The sequence below is a fragment of the Elaeis guineensis genome, chromosome 3 (genome assembly GCF_000442705.2).
Source record: "Elaeis guineensis isolate ETL-2024a chromosome 3, EG11, whole genome shotgun sequence".
In the NCBI taxonomy this organism is placed as follows: domain Eukaryota; kingdom Viridiplantae; phylum Streptophyta; class Magnoliopsida; order Arecales; family Arecaceae; genus Elaeis; species Elaeis guineensis.
In genome coordinates this window covers 115,102,972-115,123,840 of record NC_025995.2, presented here as the reverse complement: position 1 = coordinate 115,123,840, position 20,869 = coordinate 115,102,972, and the positions used below count along the sequence as shown (strand labels likewise).

General features: G+C 39.8%; 1 protein-coding gene and 1 pseudogene across 2 annotated transcripts; one reads left to right on the top strand and one right to left on the bottom strand.

The window, feature by feature from the left end:
* The first annotated feature begins 203 nt into the window (after positions 1–203).
* Positions 204–20,706, top strand: LOC105040711 (uncharacterized; annotated as a pseudogene).
* Positions 8,886–9,494, bottom strand: LOC105040712 (subtilisin-like protease SBT2.5). Of its 2 annotated transcripts, none has more exons than XM_010917370.4 (3): positions 9,369–9,494; positions 9,121–9,271; positions 8,886–9,022 (listed from the first exon to the last, which is right to left on the bottom strand). In XM_010917370.4, exons 1-3 carry the CDS (start codon positions 9,443–9,445, stop codon positions 8,960–8,962), a joined length of 291 nt encoding a protein of 96 aa, XP_010915672.1. In that variant the 5' UTR covers positions 9,446–9,494; the 3' UTR covers positions 8,886–8,959. The 2 variants fall into 2 exon arrangements, with proteins under 2 accessions (XP_010915672.1, XP_019705181.1); XM_019849622.3 differs by having other exon boundaries at positions 9,121–9,268.
* Positions 20,707–20,869: the final 163 nt, after the last annotated feature.

Genomic DNA, 20,869 nt, shown 5'->3' with positions numbered 1-20,869 from the left:
AAAAATTGCGAGAACTACGCAGGAAGTCTTGTCTCAAAAACGCACGCCTGGACCCCCAATTGAGAAAAAAAACCCTCGGTATCATCAAATGATTGGTCGATTGACTTGATTGGCTACCCTCGTCTGCGAGCACGCCACCTCAATAGCCGGCAAACTGAGTCCCGGTTATATCCTAGGCGCCAAAGAACCAAACACTTCCTTTGCGCCCGTTGACTGTCGGATCGTCCGCGGTTCGTATGTTTAAATTTTTCCCGCGTCCGATTCAGCGTTCCGATCTCCGTTGGTCACGCTCTCAACATATGTCAAAGCGACATGGGTACGATCTGACGGTCGTTGGGTGCGAAGGAACGTGTACCTTCTTTCGCGCGAAGGATACAACCGGGATCCTGGGCCCCTAAAATCCCGACGCCCCTCCAGCCGCTATAACCCTCGTCTTTTTTTCCAAGCGTTCCCCAAAAACAATGCTGATAACATGGCGAAGAACATGGATTCTTCAACGTGTTGCTACTAGCCTTTCTCCTTCTAGGGTTCGAAACCTCGCCCTCCTATCTTCCGTGTCCCCCCTCGGCCTCTCGCCGTCCGCCACCGAAGACCTGATCGAATCTCTCTTGAAGTCCGGCATGATCGATGACGCCGTCTCCCTGCTAATCCGAGTCCCTGAGACGAGCTCGAAGCCGCCCTCCGTTTTCTCCTTCAACCTCGTACTATCTTTTCTGACCGGAGCTCGTAGATTGGAGTCCACGGTCTCCCTCTACCACTCCATGCGACGTTCCGTCGTGCCTCCGGACGTCGTCACCCTAAACATCCTCATCAACTGTTACTGCGACTCGAGCCATTTGGACCTTGCACGCCAGGTGTTCGACGAAATAAGATTCTGGTCTTACTCTCCGAATGTGATATCTTGCAATACTCCGATCAAGGGCTAGTGCATAAAAGGCAGAATCTTGGATGCGTTTGGCCTTCTGCGTGAGATGAGGGAGAATGGGCCGAGCCCTAATAGCAGAACCTATTCAATTTTGATTGATTTTGTCTGCAGTAATTCGAATTCAGAATTAGGCGTGCGATTGATTTCTGAAATGCTGAGAATTGGATTGGTTCCAAGTGTCATTGCTTACAATTGTGTCTTAGCTGGGCTCTGTAGTGATGGGAAGATGAAGTTGGCGAAGATGCTTTACACTAGGATGGTCAAATTGGGACTTAAGGGTAATGTGGTAACATATACTGGCTTTATAAATGGATTGTGTCAGGAGAGGCAACTAGTTGAAGCAAAATTGCTTTTTGATGAAATGTCAGAGAAGGGCTTCTCTCCAAATGTCATAACTTACACTGCTCTAATTCATGGACTATGTGAGGATGGGCAACTGGAAGAGGCCATGTGAATGATCCAAGAGATGGCGTGTCATGATCTCACTCCAAATGTTGTCACGTACACAGGAGTCATGGGGAGACTCTGTAAAGAGGGGATGGTAGAAGAGCCATTGAGGCTTTTTGACATAATGACTCAAAAAGGGGTAGACCCTAATGAGTTCACTTATTGTACTGTGCTAAATGGGTTATGTGAAGAGGGGCAACTTGAGGAAGCAATCAGGCTCTTTTGCCAGATGGAAGACAGGATTCGGTAATAATGTTGTTGCATATAATATTGTGATCCGTGGATTTTGCAAAATAGGTAACATGGACAAAGCCAGGAAGCTTCTCCAGGAGATTAAAAGGAAAGCGACTGAACCTGATGTGATCACTTATAACACCTTGATGGGTGGGTACTGTAAGATTGGGAAAATTGAGGCTGCACAGGATTTATTATGTGATATGGAAAGGCAGGGACTAAGACCGAATGCGGTGAGTTATAATACTTTAATGTCTGGTTTTTTTGAGGTAGGTGATCTCAAGCGTGCTGCAAATTTGGTGGAAGAAATGGCTCATAAGGGAGGGGAGCTTGATGTTGTAAGTTATAGTATACTTTCAGATGGAATGTGTAAGGCTGGGAGGTGCCAGTATACAGAGAATTTGCTGCATCATATGTTAGAGAATGAGACGAAACCCAATGCTATGATGTATTCATGTATACTTAATGCGTACTGTAAAAATATTCACTTAAAGGAAGCTAAAAGTACTATGAGTATGATGACAGAAAAGGGGCTTCAGACAAATATAGAAATATTCGATGCTATTCTGCAGTGCTTTTGCATCAAAGATGAGATTAAGGAAGCAATTAAGGTGCTCAATGAAATTATTTTGAATGGCATTGTTCTATCTACGGTGATGGTTTCTCTTTTCCTAGAGTATATTTATAAGTTTAGCCAGCTAGATAAGTTTTAGACTTGCTGCCAGTCATATACTCTAAGGATGTTGATTGATGTTCTGATGAGTCGGCAACTGTTTTACAATTCAAATTATTGTAGCAGCTACCAGTTTGGAATATAACAGCCAGATGTTATGAGCACACTCACTTTGTTCACTGCTGTATCAGAAGTAATGTAGTAAAGCAGAGCTAATATGTTGAGAATCTGATTTCTTCAGCATCCTCTAGCTGCTTCACAGTATGCAAGATGAAAGGTCTTATTATCTCAAGAAGCAATTATGTTGTCAAAGCATTATTTTCATTGCTCTCACCATCCTTCAACTAACTATGATAAACCACTTAGGTACCTAAGAAATGAAGAGATGCTATATTTGGTGGTCATCCAATTGAAAAAGAAATGATGCTGTTTACTTGGTAAGAGCCAGGCTTTACCATGAGTTCAAAGTGCATTGCATCTCAGTAGTTGGTTTTCAATTCTCTCAATAAAGTACAACATAAGTTTTTGTATGGTTTCTAACCGTCTTTTTTTGATGTGTTGTCAGGTCTTGCTTAGGATTGTGGAAGAGAAACTCGAAGATGTTAACATGCACTTGTTACATATATGATTTTCGTGATGGCAGCAATTTGGTATGAGCATAACGTAAATTCTATATTGATGCTTCTACTATTGCTTCTTAGGTGTCTAGTTCCTTTAAGATCTTTCCATTATATGTGAAAGGGCTCCTATTATGACTAAAACAATGTTGATTTTCCCTTTCTAGAGAGACTTAATAGCACAGTATAGAAACATAAAGGAAAAATAAAGGAACTTAAAATATTTGGATTTCCATGCAAACTTGTGTATATAAAAGATGTAAGAAACTTGCTAAAACTTAGTGTTAGGACTTTTTCACTCCACTTATATATAGCTTAGGATTCTTGGACACTACTTCTATTTTAAACAGGATCCCAAAACAATCTTAATTTAGCCCAAGAGATCAACCGGAGTTAAAATAAGAATCCATAAGCTGTTCCTGATACTAAAAGGAGAGAGATGAAAACCCAAAGGAAAACTTGGCGAATGAAAAAACTTCTGCAATTTAAATAAAAAAATGAAGGAAAACATCATTTATGTAAACAACTAGTGTTTGCACAAGTTTCTTCTCTGTTTGCCGATGCCTATGGTTGGAGATGGCCCAAAACCAGCATCGAAGCTGGCTTAAAGGCCTGCAAAAGAGAATTTTTGCATTGGAAGTTGATACCATGATGCAAACTGATATAGGAAGAACCTAGTACATGGTGTTGTCAAGAATCTGGAGATTTTGTTCAATTGATTAATGGCCTTCGAAAATCTTTTCACCAACCCAATTGTACAAGCTTATGTCAAGCTTACTTTGTTCAGTGAATCCATGTATTCTGTTTGGCATAAGTTTGATAAGCTCTTCCTGAATTTGTGAAATTTCATACAAGTTTTATAAGCTAGATCTGTTTGTTATTTATTTTCCCCATTAAACACCCCCTCCCCCCCCCAAGAAAAAAAAGACTACATGTGTCTGTGTGTGTAGAGACAGAGAGAGAGCTAGTTTTGCAAGGTTTTAAAATTTAAATTATCCTCTTAAGTATTCTCCTGAAGGTAGAGGTTCAAGGTTTGGACTTTAACATGGTTTTAGGGTTCATTTGTAAAAGATTCTTTGAAAATCTCAAAGAGGAATTTGGGTACCTTTTATCGAGAGGTGTAATTGGATTTTTTCTTTGTTCAAGTGGCAAGTGGCTGGGGGTTGTGGAGGTTGATATTCATATGCAAGTCATATAAGAAAGACCTTTACAATATTTTTCTTGTTCTAGCATGGATGGATTTGCAATAATGTATAGCTCTCTTGTTATATCTTTTCAAATTATTTCATTTATGATTGCTTGCATAAAAAACTTCCAAGTGGCTTATTTTCCTGTTTTTGTCTCTTGTTCTTTGATTATTTCTAGAAACTTCATAAAATAAGTATGGGATTTTGGCATACTATGTGTTATGATATCTTCACTGCCAAAATCTGGTAATACTTTTTTAATACTTGATATGTGGAGCAATCACTTCTAGAGTAGAAATTTTGTCTGTATACAAAATATGACAGGATTCTTCTGATTCAAGAGTTTTTATGTTGTTAATAAAAATATCCAATGAGGCCAACGATATTTCAAATGGAACTCAAACACAATTTGTTTTGACTGGAGTCTGATATTTCTTGAGACATACGTTGGGATGTCCCACCTTCAGGGTTCAAGCCTGGATTGGAGTATGATTTTAGCAATGATTCTCGCCAATAAATTCATTATCCCCTCTACAGAACCGCAACATATTGCATTCAATTTTGTTCTTCCATGGTGTTTTAATATGTCATTATATTGGCATTAGGTCTGTTCGAGCTGAAAAACCAGATGGTGTGTGTGTTTTGTGGAAGTTCCTGGTTAGATTCGCCCAATTGAAACTATCATGCTTTAGCATTACTGCTTCCACAACCTTCAGGTCAGATTAATATTTTGCTCATGCATGACAGGTATGTGAATTGCGACTAGACCTAACAATGACTCTCAAGGGCATAATTTTTGCAGTAAACTTCTGGCAATATATGCAAGAGAATTGAATCTACAACCATTTACTTTCTTATTTTTGTAACACTTGTTTTTGTCCCCTTATTGTGTCGGGTTCAAGACTTTCCTACTTTGCCAGGATTGGTTGTGGTTTGGTTGCTGTTCTGGTGTTGCCTCATTTTGAAATGAATTATTTCGTGCTATCAGAGTTTGCAACAGGCAATTACGATCATTTCCACAAGCATCCACTGCCACCACCAGATATTTGTCCCCTTGCTGATAGGGGGTCAGCTATGAAGAGAAACTCTATACGAATGCTCCAGAAAGGAATGACCAATTTATCGTAGCTGGCTGTCAGTCAAATCTTCCACCAGAATCATGTAAACATTTTTGTCCATATCTTTTTTTTCTTGCACTTAAGTATTTCATTGTACATATTGGGTAATGTAAGCTAGTATGCTTAGGCCAGTCTCGCACTAGAAGGTCATGAGCCATTTTTTCTAATGTTTAAGAGAGGAATTCTAATATTTGTACTATGATTTTTGTATTCAGTCATATCTCAAGGAATATTTTTGTGCTCAATCAATTTGATTTATGCTAAAGCTTATATTCATTGCAAAATTTTCTCTGTCTTTTTTCTTGAAAAAAATTAGTACTAGGTTCTCTGATTTTCCCTTTTAAGGTTAAGAATCAGATGTCCAAATTCGCTTGTTGAACAGCTGCTCATACCTATATGCTAAAAGTCCTATTGAAGTGTGGTCAGCAATTGCCAACTTCAATTCATTTCTACATGTTGCCATTGCTGCTGTTATCATCATCAATACCATCACCTTCAGCTTCGAAATTATCAAAATTTTCATTTTGGGGGCTGGGATGAGAAACAGCAGAAAGTGCAGATCCTGCGTTTTTTTTTTTTAATCATTAGCATCTTTGCTTTGTAGTTGTCACTAATGTTTCATTCTACGGGAAAAACAGATATATGCATGCATTGTGTTCTAAAGTTCATACTCAATGAAGTTATTAAAGGCCCTTCTCTTTTCGCCACACTGATAGTCTGCAATTATAGAGCCTCACAGTTAAAACCAGTAAGATGTCCAGCTTCGTCTTTTCTGATCGTGTATCAAAGTCACAGTGAAAACCATTAAGATGTCTAAGTTCGATTTTTCTGATCTTGTATCAAGACTATTTTCATATATATATATATAGCAACTACTTGACAGTGAATGTCAGAAAGTTTATACTATTTCTCAAACCAAAAGTTGTCGATTGTGGTCATTTCTGTATTTTAGAATTATTTTCTTTAATCCTTCTTTTGAGAGTGAGTTTTGGCATGATGATAACATCGCTCTATAGTATCTCTAAACAAGGATAAGGCTATAGATATCTGATTCTTTGAACCTCGGAGAGCTGCTCTTTTTTCTTTATTCCTTCTTTTTCAAAGACTACTTTCTGAGGTGGTCTGAAAGGGCTTCCTCTAAAGAATTTTCCCATTGGATCAAGCTTCCATGGTTCTTTTGACTTTTGGAAGATCCTCGAATCGATGTCCAAATAAAAAAAAAGCTCCTCAGATCTTGAGAGATGCTATGTTGCTTTTGAGTACCTCCTAGAGCCAAAACATCCCATCCATGAGAGACTACGCCTTGGGTTTCCCATCAGTCTTTTCTGTGTCTTTAGTACCTCCTGGCTGTCTAATCTCTAAAGACCTGAGTTTCCCATCAATCTTTTCTCCAGCTTGAGCAATCTTTGGCTATGGCCTTTGGGGTCTCCTTTGGAGTTTTCCTTCCATCAACCGGCTCCTCGAATTCCTTCGCAATGTTCCCCTGCATAGATTCTATCGGTGCTGCATCATTTCTCTGAGTTATGTTTGTTCTCTTGTTGCTAATAACCTTCCCCTTTTATTTTGCATTTTCTCACTCCATTGCAGGAGTATGCTTGGTTGTTACCAGGAGCAGATTCAAGTCTACAGGACACAAGCGGGCTATCAAAAGAATCAAAATGAGAACGTCGTGGGTGTAAGATTAAGATATCATAAAGATCTATTGTAAGCTATAGTTCAAAAGTTCTGTAAGACAGTATCTAGGCTATATATATGCTCGAGTTCATTTGTGAACTAATTCAACAGGATCAGGAACTCGTACACGAAAAAGGGCACCACAGATCCTGACAAGTGGAGGCTATGCCTATCGAATTACATTATTGACAGTATCGTCACAGGCTTCATCTTAAATCAAGAAGCCCTGGACATATGTCTGTTCTTAATTTAGTGGGACTCTTCTGGACAGCTACATTATATCATGCTACTGTTATGGGACATGCTCAGAAGTGAGGTGACAGCATTTCCTTGGTGTTAATTAGCACAAAAGAAATGCATATCCCACCCCCAACAATCCACAGGTGTTGTCTCCATTCGTACCCAATTATTGCATGAGAGCTTTCAAGTCACTGCAAAAGGGCAGACTGCTAATGTTTGTTTTTTTTTTTTTGCCATTCAGATTCATGATAGAGAACCCATATTTTAACCAATTATGCTCACTGGTGTCAGCAATCTAGATAGAGCATCACGTGCGGTCGAGCTGTGTGGTTGGCTGCCATGGCGCTGCCCAATTGGAAATTCTTGTCTCTCTCTCATGGCCTTCTTAAAGGTTTGCATTTCGGTACCCAAATCAAATCTGAATTTGGCTGTCATCCATTGTGTAACTCATTTAGACTCGGTGTCGCAAAGATGACTATGATTCCTTGAATCAAATATCTTTCTTATCTAGTCTGCATGAATACTTCTCCAGAAATTTTCACTCTCTGTTTTATAAGCTTAAATTGAACAAAAGTTTTCTTTTTTTTGGTCTTCTAGGGTTTATGCGTAACATCGTTCTTTTTCAGTTGTCTTGCGTTAATTTAGCATGTTTAAGTCCAGGTTGAGTGAGAGTGAAGAGTTTCTAATTTCAAGCTCATAGTTTAGTTTGAGGCAATGTAGATGAGATGATGCTTGTGGGCAATGGGTAGGCTAAGCAATATCGTTTTTGTTAGCCATGCGGTCCAAGCAAAAAAAGCTTTGCCATAGATGGAGTTGATGGTCACTTTGGTTCTGGGATCAAATGAGGAGCAAATAGAAAAATTGTCTTGAATGCAAGGGATTATACCCCTTCTCATTGGAGAATTACATATTCGGTGCAAGCTAGGACAGTAGATTATCTTGGTCCAGTGCAAATTTTCTTAGTCCACGCACAGGCAAACATGCAAACCAGCCAACGTTCCAAACCAAACGCCAAAGGAACGTTGTTTACTTGTTCAGGCTCATGTGGAATCATGTCTCCTGTGAATGTGAGAACTAGATGATGGCGTGTAATTGGAGTGGCAACTAATTGGTGCTTCTTATTTCTCATCACAATGTGCACCCGTGGATATATGATTGTGATCCTTGTCTCCCGATTGCTACAGCCGGGGATCGATCTGGCTTCCATGTTAGAGATTGTATGAACTAATGAAGATCATGGTCATAGACTATTTTGGTACGCGTTTCATACACACAAAATAATACGACTTGAATTAGCTGACTCATTAGTTTGGTTTTTTTTTCCATCTCATTTGTATCTTTGATATCAGCTCCATCAGTAAAACTAGCACATAAATAGCTATTATCAGATGAACAGCAATCTGCTCAACTTCAAAATCAACATATATTTCCAAATTTAACACAATGCATGGCCAAACACTCCCACATTCTCGTTCTAGTTCCAGGGCTAGATACTTGGTTTATATATTTAATTAGACTTCGGATTCAAACATCAATAGGAACTCGAGCTTAACAAAAGGAAAGGTAGTGACAATAAATAAATTAAGGTCTTCAGAGTCTTCAAGCACCAATTGCCTTGAAATGAAAGTCAATGAAGACTTTGAAAACTCTACTTGGGTAGGTCCTGCTCTAGGAGGTTGACAGCTACCTAAATCTTGACTTAACCCTTGGCTCAAGAGCCAAAAAGTCACACTACTAGAAATAGGTGTTATAAATTTAAGACGATTATTCCAATACACAACCACATTATATTACCTACTTCTTAACTTGCTAACATTTAATACATACATCTCGCATCTCATGGATCAAGCAAGCTCTTGGTTCTTCTCGACCACCCTCACTTCCTTGGCTGATCTCAGGATAGCTGCCTGACGCCATCATAATATTGTCAGCAACAGCATATATATACTTCACCGTTAAGGACATAGAAACTAGAGAAGGTATGCTTTAAACCCAAGAGAAGCACCTGGTTTTCAGTTATTTCCACGGCAAAGCCATCAACAATTGCCAGAGAAGATCTCTTCTTGTAGGTGTTTGGTCGAAGCAGCTTTGCTAGCAGTTGGTCGTGCTTGTTACTCAGATAAGCATCAAGCTCTGCCGAACATTTTGTGGACCTGCTGAGGTTTCATCACAAGAAAAGACCACAAAATGGGAGAAGTTCTATTGATTAGAGATCAAGAAAAGAATATGAAGTGTTGGTTGGGTATCACAAACTGATTCGCTCGCAGGCGCTCGTACTCAGGATCAAAGTTCATGAAGACAAAATACACTTCGGCTTCTGGGTTCCCCATCGCCCCCAGCAATTTCCCTGATCCTCTCACTCCTTCCTGATCTCCCAATATCTACACACAGGAACCTGGTTTTTTTCTCTCATTGCAAGGTGACCATATATACTACGAGGAGTGTAGTGGTGATGGCATGAAGTCCACAAGTAGCTGGTAAGGGGGTCCTACTTCCTGTTGTTTTCCTAGATTCTCTTGCTAATCAACTCATTGACTGTATCAGTCCACATTACCACAAATACTAAGTAAGCTTATTTACAGGCAGCCAAGGGCATCTTATGATACTTTGCCTTTTTTGGATCGGCTGCTTTATGAAGCTTTAGAGTAGATACAACCGGCAGCGTCCATCACAACAAGATCCTCGACTTGCTGAGGTAAGTGCCTAACAAGGAGCTCAATACAATTGTGCTACTATGCTCCATTATATAGGCTGCTACTCAATCAGCTACATTGTTAATCTCTATATAATTATATCTTATGGTACTGGAGTTGCAATTGGCTATGAGACTCTTTGTATGCTCGTTTTAGATTTTCATATATATATATATATATAATGTGGTATAAAAGGGATAGCATCATTAGGACATCATTAGTTTCATTTCGATTGTAAGTTAAGAAAGATTATGCTTATATAGAAAGAGATCATTTTTCTTTTTTCGATGTGAGATATCTTCAAAAGAGAGGGTAAAATCATTAGATCATGGGTCAAAACGGATAATACTTCGTGCACCGAGATATGAACTCTTGGCTTCAACAATATATATATATATATATATATATTGTTTTCATAGGTGGTGACCGATGAGTATTAGTGGTCGTACAGCTTTTAACTGGGTAATGTGGTCATCCCAAAGAATGCTTTTTAGGGTATACGGTTGGAACCTTTTGGAGAGAGATTTTTTACGGAAATGGTCAAGGTTTTCTGCAGTTGCGAAGCTGAGATCCAAGTGGGATGACGTCAGGGGTGGAATCCGGTTGGTTGGAAGGCTGCGGACGAACGAGACGGGGCTTAGGTCATGGTTTGGGCCCGCTATGGGCTTCACATGCCCACGATCCCCATGTGGCCATCCGGGAAGAGGCGAGACAAGTGGGGGGCTGCTTGGTTTCGCTTGGCTCACATGCTCACAACTCGGAGCCGGTCAGGATCCGCAGTCCAAGGATCAGATCCAACTCCTACCTCTCTGGCTCTCGGCTTTGGGTTTGGGTGGTACCCCACCGCGTAAGAGAAGGAGGTGCAAGCTACTCCACAAGTACTTGGTGGCCGGTGAATAGCGACTTGCTCGACCACTTCTGCATTACCGGTCTCTAATTTCATGATAGCTACTCGATTAGGATTTGTGCCATGGGGTCCGGTTTCTTGCACATGAAAAGAGCCGTTGGTTGTGTGGGATAAAGTGACTAATAAGTGTTGTAGGAATTAGCATAAAGCATAGGGGTGATAAAATACTATGTTGCCAAGCTACCAATATGTGGCTTCATGCACCAATAGCCACCTCAAAGGATTTTCTTTTACCATGAAAATGTTGTTGTTTTGAGTGCACTTTCTTGGGCCTTTTTGAATTCCTATATATGATTCTTATGTGGTTGATAGAGAGAATGTATTGCGATATTGCTATCATCATTGCCCTTCGCATCCTTTGACTATCGTCATCATTACTGCTTGATTAATTAAATAATTATATAATTTATGCTTATACTTGATGGGAAATAGAAAGTGATTGGCTCGCCCTACTTCTAACTGGTCGTGAGGGAAGAGACCATCCGATTAGAATCACATCCCTGATGTGGATTGCTGTTGCTTCCAAATGTAGCTACTGCAAGTATAAATTGTCGTCGAAAGCAAATATCACAAGATAGATCCAGATTCTTAGATTTCACTTGCAAAACTTTTTTTTTTACTCATGATCTAAACATTTTTCCCTTAGTTCTGTGGCATGTAGAATCTTGTTTGCACTTAATTCCTTTTTCGATCCTCTTACTTGTGATTTATTACTTCCCTTGTTATCTTTATTAATTTTGTAATTCTCATTTTATTAGAAATTGTGAAAGTTCACTTGCCCGAGGCAAAAAGTGAACCTCGTCTATTGATTTAATCAAATTCCTTGATTGGCCTACTCGGTCATAGTTTAGTTTTTCAAGAAAAACAGCCTAACTGCTGGGCTCTTACCTAGCTTGCTGATGTTTCATTGTCCGAAATTTAATACACTAAAGAGAAGCTGAAGGGAAAAAAAAAAAAAAAAAAAAAAAAACTATCAAACAGATTTCTTTAGATAGCTAGCTTGTTAGGATAAGACATGCTAGTCCTCGCATTTTATTTTTGGATAGGGAGTCCTTGCATTGAATTGTACGTTTGAAGTGTTAATGGTCAAAAAGAACATCTTCTTCTGCTCAGAGTCTTGCCAGAGCGTGTTGCAGATTTAGACATTTGTTCCATGCTTGCAATAATTATTGAGAGTGGGATTTGAACCCAAGCCCTTTCTAACTGGAACCTTAATCCAGCACCTTGGACCAACTTGGCCATCTTAACTTTGCCATGTCTGCACCATCTTAAACCTGTGAGAGTATGGGATATTTTATTCAAGTCGGGAACTTTTGGCCTCGATAAATTTGGGATTACGTATGTTTTAGCCTTGATACATCTAGGATTAGGCATCATTAAGCACATCATAGACTTGTGCACTTTCTAAATTAATTCATGTGACAAAGAATCCACACTATCGTATACATGATTAGCTAGAAGTCTTGATGCCAGTTGTAACAACTCTGGCACAAGGATGTCTTTCTGCCTGAAATGCTGATAAGGTTTTTTAAATTTAAGATTTTGAGAGAGAGAGAGGAATCCACCTCCAAATCTTCTTAAGTATCAAATTAACATGGACATGTGACGAAAGTGCAGAAAAATAGCAGGACATGGGGTCCATTTACATCAGGTCCGCGAAATACACAGGTGCAGCAGTCTCAAGTCAACAAAATCAAACCATGCGGTTGAGATAAGGGAAAAGATACAGTGCATAGAAGAACAGAGCAATCATAGGCTCCATAATAGACTCAATCATTAAGGCAACGAGTGCTGCACGACCTAACGCAGCCTAACTAATCATTGTCCTGAACATTGTGGCATACTGAAATATATTGGCTCAGCTGCTGGGCCAAATTCTTAGAACCTGCCCTTACGCCAGAACTTTCGCGCGTCATGGATCATCATCAGGACTGGGCGTTAGGTAAAGCTTGAGATATGGGTGAAAAAGGTGGAAAGTTACAGGTCTGTAACTCTCATGGATGCATCCATTTGGTGATGACTAGTCCGTGTCATCTACAAGCAAGACTTATCTAGTTAGCAAGTTGGCTTCCCTCGCAAAGGACATGGAAGGCCTTGATGTAGGTTGTCACTTGGAAGTTTGAAGATGGAATGGTTTTCCTGAATAATGTTTAAAAAATTGGCGTATAATTGCTCTGTGTATTGTGTTTGGCCAATGCTATGATAACAAATGCCGTAGCTAATATCTTCGATTCTTTGGTCATCATTTACAAGGAAACGTCTTGCCCTGGGAGATGCAAATGGGCCGGGCCTCGGTTGAGAGTTCAAACTATGGCTGTGTGGGTTGGCCCACTAATCTAGCCTGAAAGATCTAAATTTTCCCTGCAGCTAGCCCATTTTTGTCCCTCGGTTGCTGGAGCATGTATCCATTGATAGTTTTGGAAGCAATTAGGATGTGGGTCAGGTCTCTGCGTGGTGGAAACTTTGTGGCTACTTAGGGCCGAAAGCAATACACTGTAGACTTTGAGATTCGTTTCAGAGTATGATTGCTTTTAAATGCCCTGTTGAGTCATCGTACTCCCTATGCTGCTGTCGTGGAAAGTGAACACCCGACTCGGTGCACAAGGCCTAGTGATGAAATGGATACAGTGAAAGACCACGATATTTATATTGCTATCACTGCAAAGAAACATTCAAGATGGAAAATTTTTCGACTAAATGAGATGATTAATAAATATAAATTTTACACTCAAGATTTATATTTGCCACCAGATATGTTTAGATGTTGAATTTTACTATGATACTCTTTTATAATATTTTATTATAAAAAATATTTTAAATATTTTATCTAGCTCTTTCCTTCTACCATCCGTTCCATCTCCACGCTGCGTACACCCCCACACCCCCCAACCCTCTCCGACAGTCTTCCTCCCTCCCCCCCATGCTCTGTGCCACCCCCTGGTAGTCTTACCTCCCCTCACCGGCACTCGTGCCGCCCCTTCCATGCTTGTACTGTCCCCCCATCCCCTCCCTGATGGTCTCTCCCCCCCTCCCCCGACGCTCATGCCATCACCCCCCCTCCTGTCTTCTCCGCCGCAGGACGCCCCGCCCCCTTGTTCTATCTTTTCCGCCGCAGCGTGCCCCGTCACCCCCCCCTCCCATAGCCCCCCGTCGGTCTTTCTTTCTCTACCGCAACCCCCCTCTATGTTCTTTCTTCTTCTCCACCGCCCACCCATGGGTCCTTCGCTCGTCGGTTCTCCTCCATCCGCATAGCTCCACTATCGCGGCCCTTTCTCTTGCCCACGGTGCTACCACCACCCTCCAATGGATCCTTCGCCCACCGGTGCTCTGCCTTCCTCTCCTCTCCTCTCCCACCCCTCTCCCTCTCTCTTTTGTCTTCTTTTTTCTTCTCCACCACCCACCCGCGGGTCCTTTGCCTGCGTGGCTCCGCCATCACGTACCCCTCCTTCACCCATGGCGCCCCCACCACCTCCCGTCGGATCCTCTGCCCACTGATGCTCCGCCCTCCTCCCCTGCCCCCTGTGCAACCTACCCCCTCCGCTCCCGTGCCTACTCCACCTTCGAGGGCATCCGCTGCTTCCCGTGCCATTGCTCCCCGCCATCTGTGGCTTCTCTACAAAATACCCCCTACCATCATATCTTCCCGCTCCTTCTTCACCTTCGGTGGCACGGAGAAGAGGTTTTTGGGGAAAAAAAAATCAAATAACTCTTAAGTTTGAAATATTTACCCATCAACTATACATCAAGATCTTCGTTCGATTAAAATCTGAATGATCCATATTTAATCTGATGATAAAAAATATATAAAAAATAAAAAATTAGTATGCCCCATGGAGCACCGTAGCCCACTTAGATGTTATAATATTTACATCTATGTTCTTTAAAATAGGATTGGCAAAGAAAAACAAAAACAATTCAGTTGTCAGTAGTCCATTCTTAGATTAGCACGAAACTATGTCTTGCTTCAGTTGAAAAGTATAAAGCAGGAGAAATTATATATCACAGAATTAGGATCGGTAATTCACTCAAAGCAGGAAAAGATCCATTAGGTAGGAAAAGAAATCGAGAAATTTAATTCAAAAGATGATTTCATGGTGCTGATGATGAGAGGAGGTAAAGAACATACGATCAAATGAATGACACGCATTGTCCACTCTCCTCCAAGAGCTTCCAGCTAGCCTTTAACAATGCCGAAAGCCCTTGAGGGAGAGTGAGCCATGGATGCCATCGCACTACTTCCTAATATAAGGAAGGCTGGAATTCTTCACCCTGTGGAAGAGCTTGTAATCCCCTCCATAGTGGAATGCACTTCACAGTGGGCATTGCTCACTCTTTGGCTTAGTTTTCTGAAAGTTTGGATTCAAGCCTCTTTCTTATATACAGGCCACATGGATGAACCAATGAAGGATAATGGCCATCTAGTGGGACTTTCATATCTTAAATATTTGACATTGATGGGAATATCAGAATCAGATTTTGAGAATTCTCAGTAGAGTGGCTCAGTCTGACCTTTGAAGGCATAGCAAAGCCACGAGAAGAATAACGAGTACAAGCATCTTAGCCATATCTCCTAACTAGTAGCTCAAGTTGTAGTGGAAATTCCTTTTGACATTCCCAAAAACCCCTTGTCTTCTGTGATCATCCATTATCTTACAAGAGGTTCCCAGTCTGGATACGGACACTTCAGCTTTATCTGATCCTGGATGTCTGTTCCCTTTTTCTTGAGAAAATTTTCCATTTAAACATGATATTGGATCCATCATGTTAAGAGAAGTTGGCCTTACAAGCGAGCATGCGGGACTTGTTACCGCAGAGGTTTAGCTGTGACATTAGGGTGAAGTGCCCGCTGAAGTTGCTAATGGTCCTACTACAAGCACTTTTAAAATGGTACTTAAAAAAAAGGAAAGAAAAAAGAACATGTGACTCTATGCGATTTTCTCGAAATAGCCTTGTTTGGTCTCATGTATATCCTGTTGACGTTTAGGTCAAAGTTCATAAACATGAATTATGTTGTCTAAATAATAAAAAAAAATCTTTGAACTATTATTGATGTTTTTGCCCGATGATTCTATGAACTACTCATGAAAAACAATTCAATCAAGAACAATTTTTATTATTTTCAAATTATACATAAAATATTACAACATATAAACTATATATATATATATATATATATATATATATATATATATATATATATATATATATATATATATATATATATATATTGTTGTTGTTGTTGTTGTTGATGATGATTTTGTTTTCGCTGTGATCATCATCTAAGGGTCAAAATGGTGACAGAGGGATAAAAGAAGTGAGCCAAAGGCCAAAAGAACTCCCATTCTCATTTGAGACAAATAGATACATACATCTTGCAGTAGTCTTACATAATCTATGCTTCTTATATCTTTTCTAATTATTAGCTATTAAATTTTTTTATATAATTTTCCTAGATTTTCTTTTTCAAATATAAATCTCTGCCCATAGTTGAATTGTTCCCAGGTACAGCAATAAGCCATGGTTGCCCGGTGATAACAAATAGAGGCATCAAATTTAGTATCCATACAAAAAAGCTGAGGCCTAGGCCAACAAAACTGGATTTAACTAGACTGACGCTTTGATGTATATGCATCCATGTACTAGGCCCATGACTTAAAAGCCGTCCTATCCAATTGGAGGGCCATCTCAGAGGGCAGAGAGGAGCGGGGTCGTGGGCTTGATATAACGCATTGGGTTGGTAGTGTCAATTTGCGCTCTCATAAACCTGTTCCAAGGTTGGTAATGTTTTTTTTCCTCCGTTAATCCTTAACCGCCACAGCTCCCATGGCTTCCGAGCCTCCCGGTAAACTAAACGTCGAAGGGCCAGAGCAAGGAGAAGGCGACCAGTTGGGGGGGGGGGGGGGGGAGGGGGGGGAGGTGTTCGAGGACGGATTCGTCGCCTCTCGGGTTCTCACTGGTGCACCTTCCACTTCCGAATGGATGGTGAGGTGAGTCCCAATTTCTTGCGCCCATTCCAAAACAACCCAAAGTGCATCTTTATTTGATTTCTTCGACCTCTAATAGCTTCTAAAGCGTCGATTTCTGTAGGAACCTAAAAGAATGTTTCTTTATAAAGGGTTTCTCTGTGTGAAAGAGGGCTGTCTTGGTTTTTGACTGTAAGTATGAATTCCGTATTTCGGCCTAATTTGTGCGTCTAAAGACTGGGAATCTATGGCATGCGAGGGTGAAAAAATTGACCTTATTTTGATGAATTGGGTATCAGGATTCAACCTGATTCTACTAGTAAATATGTTCTGAGACGGCGCTAATCGTCGTATTCGGATTGACATGCGTCTTGATTTCCATCAAGCTAGAGTCTAAATTCAGTGATATGCAGATTTTAGGTCGTGCATACGGGCTATATATTTGGTTGGAGGTTGGTGAAAATCGATCTCCAAACTTGTCGTCTGGGGGAGTTAGGGTTATTTTGAATGCTTCCACATATCTTGGTGGCGGGCAAAGTTGAGATCACTGCTTTGGTGGTTCTATGGAATGCAAATTCTGCACTTCAGGGAAAGTTGGTCTATCCATCTAACTAAAAATGTGCACTTCCAGCTCATTCACACTGTAATTCACTTTTTATGAATTAAATATGCCCTCAGTGACATTTGACCTTCGTTGGTGAGATAACTGGATTGGTGTGCAATTTCTTTATTCCCTTTTCACAAATCAAAGTCATACTTTAACACTCTTTGGATGAGCTGCCTCCATGCTTAGCAAGTAGTTCCTGGGGTATCCTTTAAGGGTCGACATAGGTACCATGTGATAATCATTGGCCATTGTATTTTTAAATATTAATAACTAACATTGGCAGTTTCTCTTACAAATATTATAACTGCTACATATTTACAATGCTATAGGATATCATTTTCAGACATAATTGGTTTTCTTCATTTTGCATAAAATTGTCTCCTCCCATTTGTGTAGAAAACCATAATACCGAACCATATGCATGTTTTTTTTAATGTTTTCTATTGTGGTCAAGGGGTCGGATGGCTCGGATGGTTGGTTAACTCCGCTTTCACGTATGTGAGGTATTGTCTACTTTAGCTCTTGACCATTTTTGGGCTTCAGTGGGCCTTAGGCTTCGGTGAGTCTTGATCATTTGGAGCCTCACGATTTTGTCCTTTAAAAAATACCTCATAAGGGAGAGAAGGTTCCAATTCATATAAGTCATACTTCTTCTTGACTCACAATGGATGTAGGACTAAGGATGCCATCCCCCCACAACACTTTCCATGTACATGCATTCTTTAAGTCCACCTGAAGTAGAGCCCATCCTCTATTAGTTGTGACATTGAGGGTAACCACAAGGATGGGAAGTGATTTCCGTCCCAACTTCGAAACATTCAAATCTGTGATTACAGATACCTTGATGGGGACCTTGTGTAAATATTAGGAAAATTTTACCATAGTTAGATCTTCAGAAGAGTGACTTTGAACTTGATTTCGGTATCTGGGATATATTGTTACATTGTAAGCTTTGGTTTCATTAGCACCTAAATTATGATCTTCAGAAGTAGTCAGACGTAGGTCAGTTTACTTTTCTGACCAATTCTCACTGATTTAAGTTGATTAATAATGGCTTTTTTTTGTTATAGGCCTCCTCTCTTGGAGCGCTCTTGAACACAATCTTGATGATTAAAGATTATGTATTCCACAGGAAATTCTTTGTTGTAGATGTGAATGGAAAATGCGTGCTCCTAGAACTATCCTGTTTGAAGGCATATGCTAGTTATATTTTTATACTTGCTTTGTAAGCTATATAATGCTGCTCTAAACTGGAAAAGATTTCTGAACCTTTGTAGATGGAAGGAAATGCTAGGCGAAGCATTGGATGGTGTCCAAGTAGTCACCTTTGACTATCCATGTGAGTTGAATTATAGCAGAATCATTGGTTGTTCATTGTAGCACTGCAGACTTGTATTTTGGATAATGTAGTTAACTCTCAACCATTGTAAGCACTGCATACTTCTTTTTTTTTTTTAAGTATGCAACTTCATAAGTAAGGAAGATTTATTTTCTTTAAGTGATTTGATGAATAAATAATGCCTCCTCCTACAGAACTTTAGTCACAGCAAGATAATAAGTTGGTTGACAAATAGGCATTATAGATTTTCAGAACACAGGTTCTTTAGAAATATTTGATAATGCTTTCATTAAAAAAAAAGGGACCTTGATAGAAAGGAATGATTACAGATGATTGGCAATGCCAACATAAGATAGACAAGGCTTTTTAGCTGTTGATGGCACATGGCATGTTAATATATCTCTGGTGGAAAATGCTCACTCCTAAAGCAGAAAAGTTAGTTGATCATCAGTTTGGTGTTGTAAAGGATGCCATCACAAAATATTCAGGGCATCATCTGATTCTGGTAATCAAAGGTTGAAGGTGATATTTGACTGTAGTAAACTTGTTTGTTGCTCCAAATTTTCCAGAGCTATTTTTCTTCCCAAGTTCTTTTTTATCGAAATCTTTCTGAAGGTTCATGCTTATTTATGTTTTTGTGCAGAGTCAGCTGCATGGTGGCTGGTCCAGAAGATATCAATATTTCAGAAATTGTATGTTTGGGACTTTGCTTTCCACTTAGAATCTGGAAGAGCAATCTCCAGAACTGTCAGAATAACATAAGTTATATATCTCTGTCTTGTTAATGACACCTTCCTTGCATCTTGAAATGCTGCTGCCTGCTGGTTTCTCTATTTTAAACATATGTGAGTCGAAGTAGCACCTCTCATACAGATCCATTTATCATGCACAGGTACATGCACATGCATGCCTAAGCACACTCCAACTTGCCAAGCAACATGGTAAATGGTGACTAGACAGGAGCTTTAATTTTTGATATTCCATATCCATATGACTTGGGCAATGTGTAGATGTCTATGTCAACTACATCTATGCATTTCTTATCGTTGGAATCTTCTATCTAGTTGCTTTTTTAGAGTTTCTGCTTTCTATAACTGCAAAAGGCTGACTTTGATGGATCTAAGAGTTTATTATCTGCATACTAAAATTAGCTTGATCTCCGACTTACTCTTCTTCAAAACCTTCACTTATCTTGATAGATTTTCAAGCTGCAATGAATGGCCTCAATTACTTCACGCTGAATTTTTTTTTTCACTTTAACTGATTTCTGTGTTCAGTGATTCTGATTACAAGTAATGAGCAGTATGTGCTTATATTGTTCTTATTTATTCCTACAATTTGGTAGATGTGCTTTGAGCATTCGTCTTCCCTACTAAAATCCTATTATATATCTACTCCAGCAGCACTTCCTAAATGCTCATACCTTTTGTTTCAGTGCAATTCAGGGCATTAATGTGGCAATATGTGATGGGAATTTGTTGCAGCTAAGGATTCCAATGATTTTTGTACAGATAACCGTGCATGCATTGATGATCCCCTCCTGTAAGAGTAGAGTCATCACCTCCTTATGCAGAAATTTGTTCTGCCTTGTTATTAAATTTTTAACTTCAAGTGGATTACTCTTATAGGGTAGTAAAGATGTTTTGTGTCCCCTGTATACGCTTGCAACCACCTACAAAGATGAAATGCATCAATGAGTTGCATGTGACTGATGGGGGTGAGCACTCTTGCGAAATTTGAAAGAAGTACCAAGAATCCACTGGATTGGACCAGGAGGAAGAGCTGTCCACGCATGTGCAGAGTTTGTCATCAAATGTACCCAGGAAAGGTGATTATCTTTGCATTTCGGAACTATAGCTAATAAACCTAGTACCCTGTGTTTTGGTCTTTTTCCTTCTTCAGGCATTGTAAAGTCCTGTTGTAAGTTGCGATACCCATACAGCCAACGTATAGCCTATAATTTCTGAAATTGTTATTAAAAATGCTATTTCCAGTTCTGTGAAGCTGGGTGTCAAAGATTGAACATCGTGTATGAAGTTTTGGATCAGGGTAAAGATAATGCTTTGTGTTCACATGTACCAACACCTTATCCATGGAATGCATGACACTTTATCAATCACAGGCAGATAGCCAACAAAAAGTGCCAGTTTTCACCGTTTAAGATAAAAAAAAAAAAAAAAAAAAAAAAAAAAAAAAAAAAAAAAAAAAAAAAAAAAATCTAGTGTCCAAATTGGAATTCTGTCAG

Excerpts from the sequence above, each read along its gene's own strand:
- LOC105040712 (XM_010917370.4), bottom strand. The coding sequence starts at position 9,445 with ATGGGGAACCCAGAAGCCGAAGTGTATTTTGTCTTCATGAACTTTGAT. Across the intron at positions 9,272-9,368 it reads GAGCGCCTGCGAGCGAATCA|CAGGTCCACAAAATGTTCGG; the intron begins GTTTGTGATACC and ends ATGAAACCTCAG. Across the intron at positions 9,023-9,120 it reads TGGAAATAACTGAAAACCAG|GCAGCTATCCTGAGATCAGC; the intron begins GTGCTTCTCTTG and ends TGATGGCGTCAG.